At 41.3% G+C, this 9,279-nt stretch overlaps 1 protein-coding gene across 2 annotated transcripts; it reads left to right on the top strand.

The window, feature by feature from the left end:
• The first annotated feature begins 230 nt into the window (after window positions 1-230).
• On the top strand, window positions 231-8,264 carry saraf (store-operated calcium entry-associated regulatory factor). 2 transcript variants are annotated; one of them, XM_080879457.1, is made up of 8 exons: window positions 231-460; window positions 546-663; window positions 3,094-3,272; window positions 3,929-4,118; window positions 4,201-4,473; window positions 4,728-4,881; window positions 4,996-5,081; window positions 7,762-8,264. In XM_080879457.1, the coding sequence occupies exons 1-8, from the start codon at window positions 359-361 to the stop codon at window positions 7,785-7,787; spliced, it is 1,128 nt and encodes a 375-aa protein (XP_080735583.1). In that variant the 5' UTR covers window positions 231-358; the 3' UTR covers window positions 7,788-8,264. The 2 variants fall into 2 exon arrangements, with proteins under 2 accessions (XP_080735583.1, XP_080735584.1); XM_080879458.1 differs by lacking the exons at window positions 231-460; window positions 546-663 and adding an exon at window positions 1,668-2,221.
• The last annotated feature ends 1,015 nt before the right edge of the window (window positions 8,265-9,279 follow it).

The raw sequence follows: 9,279 nt of genomic DNA, 5'->3' as shown, positions 1-9,279 counted from the left end.
TGCCGCCTGCATAGCCTGTAACGTTATTGTGACGGACACATTTTATGAGTGAACTTTGCTTTAAGTGACTTACAGGTAGTGATGTGACGTTCTGTATCGAGGCTTCGAAGCTTGTGTCGAGTAATGGAGGGGGCGTTTCCGCGATGCGCGTATCGAGGCTTGCTTCATTTATGGGAGGAGCTGAAAATGATGACGTCCGAAGCCTCGCTGCCCGGCTGTACCACGTGACTGGTTCATGAAGTGGTTCGAATTTGCCGCGAGCTATGACAGCGATACAAACCCCTCAGACTTCAGTCAAAATGTGGGTGTTTGATGGAGAGTTGCGGTTAGTGAGAGTTTGGAGACAGTTTGGAGGTTTATGAGAGTGAGGAGAGAAAGTCAGGAGAGAATGGAGCCAGCTAAGAAGAGGAGGATGTCCTCCCCTGTGTGGGAACATTTTGATCTTATATCTCCCAACAAGGTATGTAAATTTCTACAGAAGATGTATTTTCATAATACTGATGGTGCAATACAATTTATGTTAAGCGGCTTTACTTTTGTACAAGGTGGAGTGTTTGCTATGTGTCAGGGAGCTGGGATATAACAACAACACCTCATCCATGCTCAGGCACTACAGAGCTTTGCATGAGAATAGGGGGAACACTGATTGTGGAGCAAGACCAGGTGAGCATCAAATGCCATGATAATACAGCATGCAGTAATGTTACTAAATGAGATAACGATATTATACAATGCAATAAGTTACGTGTGTGATATTTATATTTGTGCTTTGTTCTGCTGAGGAAAGACAATAAAGACAATCTCAAATAGATGAAGACCTGGTTAGCATGGTGATTGAGGACTCCCAGCCATTTAGCATTGTGGAGGACAAAGGATTCAAAAGATTTGTTAAATCATTAAATCCTAGCTATGTTCTCCCCACTAAAGGTTATAGAAGCAGTGAAAATTTAGTTTTTACAGAATAAAATGTGGGCAGGACTGAGGCCTCAGTGTGTAGCTGTCCATACCTCAACGTTACAAAAGCACCACCACTGTCCACACCCCAACCTCACCTCACAGTAAATGATCATTTCCATTTTAAGCATTTCCAAATGATCATTTTCCATACTGCCAGTATAAATATACACAGTGTACTGCATCACTACAATATAGATGCTTTCCACACTCCTTTTGTTGTTGACATTTACAGGCTGTGTGCAAAAGGCCACACTCTTCAAATTCATGCCAACTAATATTTTTACGTCCAGTAGGTGTCCTACTAGAGCAAATGAAGCTTCAAGACGCTTTGCGCTGGGGTGAACCAATTGGATGAAAAGCTTCAGTGCTTCATGAAGCTTCATCTGCCCATCACTACTTACAGGTTTCTTTGAAAAATACTTTCTTATATCCAGGTTCTTCCTTTTTGCTGCCGTCCTCCCCGCAGCGCAGGCTTGCCGCTGCTAAAACTAAACAGAGGTGCCTGAAAGGCACAGCCAATCACATTGGCCATATTTGTCACATGACGTAGGACTCCAGTAGAGAACGTAATTTAACTCTTTCTGCACCGCTGGGTGAATGAGACGTCGACAGATGTTTTTTTTCTTTCTATCGGGTTTGTTTTTCTTTACTCGAAGAGATCAAATTATTGGTGGGGACAATTCAATAATCGCTGGATATTGGTGGGGACATGTCCCTTCCGTCCATGCCAAATCTACGCCCTTGAAATATACTATACCTTCTATAACTATGATTATTTCTTATCTAGACTTTAGACCTGGGAGCAGAAATGCTTATGAACTGTTTTTTATTTAGGAATAGGCAGAGCATCCTCTTTTTGTCTGGCTCCATGTCTCTGATTACGATGGACGGCATTGATCACGTGACTCTGTTGAAAAGACCTGAATCTCGACAGTTTCTGAAGCAGTGTTGATTGTTTTGACACATGTGCCGGAGCTTTGCCGTCATTATCCCGAGCAAACTGCCCCTGCCCTTTTCTCTCTTTCTCACTCACAAACACACGGACGTGCCACAGTCCAGCCGTGCACGTTCCTCATTGGTCCCAGGAAGCGAAAAACAGGTGACGCAACACGGAAGTATCGGCAGCAGAGTCTTCGGGTTGTGGTGTGTTTATCGAGGCTGTGTGTGTGAAGGCTCTTGGAGAAACAACGACGCGACATGAAGGTGTTTTTTTCCGGTGTACTGCTGCTCCTGTGTGCGCGGCACACCGACAGCTGGGATGACGGTGGGTTGGCGTTTAGTGTCCGCTTCTTTTACGCTGCTCTTCAGTTCCGGTGAACTGAGCGATCGCCTGCCAAAACAGATTTCCGGTATTTGCCAAAAACGGATTGTTCCTATTTCAACTGATATAAATAACTTGTTGATCTGTAACATGTCAAATGTATCCCCCATAAATGATATCAAGTCACAAACAACGCTCCTGTCACAAGTTAGAAGCCGCAATCAGTCTTTGGCCGTGACTTTTATTTATTTATTTTTATTTATCCAGTTAAAAAAAAAATCTCGTTGACATTAAAAATGTCTTTTTTAAAGAGTAATCTGACAAAGAGGACAGCAGAAATTGCAATAAATATAACAAAAAAAACCCTAATATAAACATATTTTAAGTGGACAAAAAGGACCAGATTGGTTATAATGTAGGTACAATACTAGGACGTTATAAAGATACTTGAAAAACAGGTAATTTTTAGATATTATATATAACCCCTTCGTAAACTCTGTTCACCAAAGTCTATTTACCAACATATGTAAAGATATTACACGTAAAAACAGAGGGAAACACTGGAAATCAATTTTTGGCAGACAATCACTTTTTGGCACAACACTGGTTACCGAGATGCTCCCCTGTTTAGGAAATACACCACAAACTAGTGACAAACACGCTGTGCATGCATGTTTGTCAGCAATGGTAGGTTATATGATGAGTATGGCACTACATGATGTCATAAAGAACAGCGTACAGAAAATGCTGGTTGATTCAGGACTAACGAGTCAAAGTTTGTTCCCGAAGAAGAGCTTTAGTGTGTCTAAAGCGACATGACTGTGATTTGTGTAATCCTAGTGTGGAAATCAGCCCTTGCCTTTTGTCACCTGCAGGCAGTGTACTGCTGCGGGACATCCAGGCACTGACTCTGTACAGGAACCGGTACACCACAGCCAGGCGCTCTAGCCCGATCCCTCAGCTCAAGTGTGTTGGAGGGTCAGCGGGCTGCCACGCCTTCGTCCCAGAGGTGGTCCAGTGTGTGAATAAAGGCTGGAATGGAGTCGATGTGCAGGTGAGGGACCTACTGGTGCTGTACTGTGTGAAATGAGCTCAGTAGGACTGATTCAGCTGCTTTATTTCAATTTTTGAAGAAATGACTCCTGTGTGTGCTGTGCATATTAAAATGTTCATCTCAGACAGTGGTAGGCCAACCCAAACTACAAGGACATTATTTCTACAGGCGACAACGAGGAGAGGTGGTTTGAGCCTTAATCTTTATTGTTGTTTCCATGTTTTTTTGGCACCACTGGCTGTAGGATGGTCTGCATGTTCAATTTCAGTAATATGTATGTGTTGACGGGCACATTCTGTCACATTCAGGCAGTTTAATCTTGTCAGCACAACTGCTCATGAAAAAAACAAAATCTGACAAATTAAATTGGGACTTTTTCTAATCTGAAATTTTGCACTTCAAAACTTGAGCAAGATTTGAGAAACTTGTGTGGGGAATCTCATCCTTGACAGATATGGGACACCTGCAAAATAGAAGACCTCACATTTTCCTTTTATTTTGTCTCTTTAAACTAAGTTCAAATGCAAGAATGTCTAAGTGGTGAGAGTGAAGTTTAAATGAGGTATTGTACCGTGTGTATGAGTAACCCTCAAACTTGTTATGCTTAAATACATTTTAGACTGATGGGGTGTCTCTTGTTCTGCTGTGTGTCACAGTGGGAGTGTAGGACTGACATGGACAACACACATCGATTTGGTCACATTGAGGTGAGCTGTGAGGGCTACAGTCACCCTGCTGATGCCTACATACTGAAAGGGTCTTGTGGGCTGGAGTACACACTGGAACTGACTGAAGAGGGCCAGAGGAGGTCTCACAGTAGTAGGGGTTCCCGTGATGGGTTTAAAGGTAGGAGGATTAGTGATGCAGGTTTTCATTTTTACACAAGGATTAGTTGTTTAAGAATGTTCTTTGTTGTTTTGTCTGTCAGATCTCTGGGGATTTGCCTCCAGTTTCTTTACTGGTTCATCAGAATATGGGCAGCAGCATGACCGTCAGAGCTCTTACACTGCAGGCACTCAGGACTCAGGAGGACTGCTGGTTGTTGCTGTGCTTCTGCTCTTAGCCTATGGCATCCATAAACTGTTCCTAAGTGGGAACACCACTGGGGGGCAAGATGGTGGACCAGCTACACATTCTGGACACAATTACCATGGCTCCATGGGTGGACCACCCCCACCAGGATTCAAACCAGACTACACAGGTAGTTGATGCAAAATGACGACGTGCGGAGATGTAGACGGTGTGGTCTGCACATTTGTCAAAGCAGCACATCCTTTTGGTAGAGCGGACCTTGTATTCTGTATTATTTTAGGGTCTTTACTGAACAACATAAAGCACCTTGAGGTGACTGCTGTTGCGATTTGGTGCTAAAGAAATGAGACGAGTCTTATTTTATGTAATTTAGGCTGCATTGCATGAAAAAAAAGTTTTGATCAGTTCTTGTTTTCTGCTCAGACTACCCTGGAGCCAACCCCAGTTATGGTTTCCACAGTGATTACACTCACAGACACCAGTACCCAGGAGGCCAGGCAGCTCCCGGCACAGGAGGTGGTTTCTGGACTGGAATGGGAACAGGCGGGTTGCTTGGATATCTTTTTGGTGGTCGGAGGTTAGTAAAGGGGTGGAAGGAGAGAGAATAATGGAAAACGGAGACTATGGACTTATGTTTCACCTTCCTGTCTTCAGGATATTCATGCTGTGTTCCATCTCATGTATTCTGCAGGAGCCAGCCCTACAATTCTAACTACTCCACTCACACTAACAGACCTGCCAGAGAACCTCCCTCTTCCGGGACACGCATTACTTCAGGTACCAAGACTGTATGTTATTAGAAGGGACACAGAAACAGTTTGCACATGTTACCTACCTACCTTTGTGATTCTTATAGCCCTTTTCCATTAGTACCTATCCGGGTCAGCTCGACACGGTTTGTCCAAGAAATCAATTTGTCCTATCTTTCCGATATAGTGTGTTAATCCTATCCATCAGAACTTTTCTGTGGTCATACGCCATAATGTTTTGGAGAAAGACACTTTTTTTGGTCTCTGTACACCACCACAGTGGATTGTAAATTAAAAAAAAAAAATCAATTCATGATTGAAATGCAGACTTTCAGCTTTAATTGCAAGGGTTTTCCCAAGATTTGCATTAGAGACAGTTTTATAGACAGTCCAAATTAATGGAAGAATTGATGAGTACTTTCAGGGCCAGGTGAGACCTGGTCCCTTCTTATTTCATGACAAATGAAGCAGACATGACCATTCTGACGTTGATTTAGAGCGTTGAATTTCTATCTTTAAAATTACTGCTCATGTAATTTTAATGCATTTGAAATATGAGACCCACAGAGAAACTTGGGTAAGATGTGGCGTAAAAATATTGATAGTTGGTAGTAAGGAGCCCAAAGTGTGCCAAGAAAATACCCCCCGCCATTATACCGCCACTGCCAGAAGCCTCAATGCAAGCAAGGGTGGATTTATGCTTTCATGCCAAATTCTGACTCTACCTTCTGAACGTTTCAGCAGAAATCAAGACGCAGGTTTTTCCAGTCTTCACGTGAGCTGTAGTGTAAAACTTGGAGTGGTCTTCTGCTGGTTTGAACTTCAGCCTGTAACTGTCTGATTAGATACCTGGTTTAACGAGCAGTTTGAACATGTGAACTAGGGCTGCTCAATTAATCGAATTTTAATCACGATTACGATCTGGGCTTTCAACGATCATTAAAAATGACTGAGCCGATTATTAGCCCCTCCCTCATTTATCCGTGACACCTTAAAGGCCGGTCCATGAAAATATTGTCGGGCATAAACCGGTCCGTGGCGCAAAAAAGGTTGGAGACCGCTGATTAAGAGGACCCGAGGGAAGCTCGGAAAGCTAAGCAGAAGTTATTTGGAGAGGAGAGTGACTGCCGTTGGTTGAAAAGAGAGGTAAAAAAACTTCAGTGGTGTTGCACACTATTTTATATTATTTTTTAAAGTCATTGTTAACCCTTTAAATCCGGTCAGAGCAGCACGCTCCGTTTTGTGTAACTATTTTTAAATCCCTGTAGAACCTGAACCGTGTAAGCTAGCGCAATAATTTGTTTTGCATATGAAACCGGAGGAGTTGTACTTACATCTTATGCCATCAGCTTGTCCTCGGTCACGGTTTCCTTCCACATAAAGCTTTGCAAAAATTGCATAAAAAGCGCTTGCAGGAACAAAAACATAATATTCCAGAAACACGCTTTGCCGATCCGATCAGCTGTTCGTAACACTTCCCACAGTGTAACAGACGTCAGCGCGATCACATGTCCGCCATTTCCTGGCCGAAACCGGAAGTGACGTCATTTTCGCGGAAATGTAGTTTTTTTTTTACTTGTAGGCCTTAAAAGCCTATATTGGTCATGTTTGACTTTTCTGAATAGTTTCTGGGATGCTTAGAACTCGAATTGCACATCTGGAAATAGTTTATTTTGATGCACCTGCTGTTTTCTTTGCAAATTTGCATCATAGGATTGTTTTTTCGTTTTTCCTGCTGTATCTCCAAAATAAAACTATGAAGACACTCAAAATAAATTTCTTGTTGTTGTAAACTATTTTTTGCAACTTTTTTGTATTTAACGTTTTAAGGGATAAACCTCTTAAATTTCTCCAAGTAGAAATATATGTAAAAAAAACAAAAACGATTTTCCATTTTTTTTGTAGTTTATTGCACTTTTTTGCAATTAATGTAGTTACTGTGGACTTGATACATAGATATTATTAAAATATGGGCTATAACAGTTGTATAGCAACTTGAAATGCTCCCACAAATGGCACTACAACATGTAAAAAAATAATATATATAAGCTCTGGCGGACTTGGTTCTATAGTAGGTCTTAAAGGGTTAAATAAATATCGTCAAATAATCGAGATCTCAATTTCAGTGAAAATAATCGTGATTATCATTTTTGCCATAATCGAGCAGCCCTAATGTGAACCTAATAAAGCGTCTGAGTGTGAATACCAGTCTTAGCTGATCAGAGCAGGATATTAAATGGTTTTTAAAGCTGTGCCTCCATGCACACGGTCACATTGATCTGCTGATTCACCTGCTTAGTTACGTGAATTACATTTTTTTTTTTTCTTGGTTTAAAAACTAACTGAGAGAACCATTAGTGCAATTAATGTCATGCTCATGTCAAGCTGCGTACCACAGCTGATGCTAGCTAGTTTGATAAATGATGTTAGACCAGTTGATACATTTTGCTGCATGGCTGTGTGTCTGAGCCATTAAGCTGCTGGTTTAGCTGCTCTTAAGTGAATGAAAAACACATCAGTTACATCCATACAAACAATCCCAAACAACTTTATATTACATGTTATAATGATATAAGCATTAATATCTCCAAGCACAGAAGCACCCACAATAAAAGAACAATTCCTCCCTTTTTTCAATGAGCATGCCAGTAAGTGTTCAGTGCAAATGGCTACAACTGACTGACTCCTGTTTGTTTTTTGTTCTTTAGGTTTTGGAGGAACCAAAAGAAGATAGAAGCCCCCCCCCCCCCAACACACACACACACCCCACACACACACACACACACCCCCCCCACACTTTCTGCAGTGGACAGAATATGACTAAGTGCATTGATCTGTTTGCTGCTTGCAGGCTGTAATCATTTCTTCAAGCAGAGACGTCCAAACGTTACTGCTCGGTTGTGTGTTTCTTGGAGAGCTTGCTGTGGTTCAGTAGTTTCTGTCAGCGTGTGGTTTGGATTTTAGCCTAAAAGTTTTAACGTCCAGCATAAGAAGCTTGTAGGGCTTTATTAAAACAATAATAATGTTTCATTGATAATTACTAGATTTGGGGGTTTTTTGTAGGCAAGTTAAATATTTGAACTCTTTAACTGCAACCTTCTGCTCAAATGTTTGTATCTGTTACGGTGTTCCTCTGCTGATGCACCTTTTCCCTTCCAGTAAATGAAATATTAGAATTGACAAAATGGTTAATAAAATGGTGTGTACTGCTGCTCTCTGGCTTTGTGCATCAGCTAAGAAAAAACCTTAGTCTTTAGACTCATGGAGAAAATCCACCTTTCAATCATCTGTGCAAACTCATCACTGGATGAGTTTGCACTAGGGCTGTGCGATATGACCAAAATCTCATATCCCGATATAAAACATTTCTCATCCTGATAAAGATATATATCACAAAATAGTGGTTTTTGTGTAAATTCTGTGAATCTCAGGCAACTCGACTTGTTTTTAGCTAGGCGTCGTGTACCTGGCATCGAGTGTTTTGACAGATGCATGAAACTATATATTTTTAGATATACGTTGTAACGGCCATCATTTTCTTTGTATTTATTACATAGTGTGTTGCGGGGGAAAACCTGGCGGCTCTTTTTTGCTTCTCATCCATAAACTCTCTCCATACTCTTTCACGTGATTCTTGCATAGGTGGTAGAAGAGGTTTGTTGTGTTTGAGTCTGTGGTGGGGACTGGTTTGCGGCATAATTTGCACAGTACAGTTTTCTGGTCAGACTGTGTCAGACTTTTGCATAACCAAACCATGTCCCCTTGTAGGAATAAGGTCCTCGATCGGTTTTGACTGGTCCTTCGGTTTGGAGCTGCCTGGTTCTGCCTCATCTTCACTGGCCATGCTGGTATTCTCTGTGAGTGTAAGCGCCATTTATAGTTACTTCATGTTTTTATTTGAGGTAATTTGTTTGATGCACATTCTGAAATTTGATGTTTGAGGATAATGTATATCATTTCAGTTTATTTTGAAAACTCATCAGGATCTTGAGCTTTATTGTGAAAGGTTTATGTGGAAAATAAACGAGCGGACGGCGGAGCCACACAATGGTTTTACTGTCGCTGTTGCTAACGAACCAACGGCTAAGAAGTTGATTGTCCGTCTGTAGTGTGGTTATTTTAAATATAAGAGAAAGAGAACTTAACATATAATATGAAATGATCAATGTTTTGATATCGATATACTTATTTTGATACATATCGTCATATCAAACAGCCTTAGTCAC

This window comes from Rhamphochromis sp. 'chilingali', assembly GCF_963969265.1.
Source record: "Rhamphochromis sp. 'chilingali' genome assembly, chromosome: 4".
Taxonomy (NCBI): domain Eukaryota; kingdom Metazoa; phylum Chordata; class Actinopteri; order Cichliformes; family Cichlidae; genus Rhamphochromis; species Rhamphochromis sp. 'chilingali'.
The sequence above is the reverse complement of the archived record's forward strand: the minus strand, read 5'-3'. Positions and strand labels throughout refer to the sequence as shown.

Coding starts and splice junctions, on each gene's coding strand:
- saraf (XM_080879457.1), top strand. CDS start 359: ATGAGAGTGAGGAGAGAAAGTCAGGAGAGAATGGAGCCAGCTAAGAAG. Junction 664..3,093: donor TGATTGTGGAGCAAGACCAG/GTGAGCATCAAA, acceptor TGTCACCTGCAG/GCAGTGTACTGCTGCGGGAC. Junction 3,273..3,928: donor GGAATGGAGTCGATGTGCAG/GTGAGGGACCTA, acceptor TGTGTGTCACAG/TGGGAGTGTAGGACTGACAT.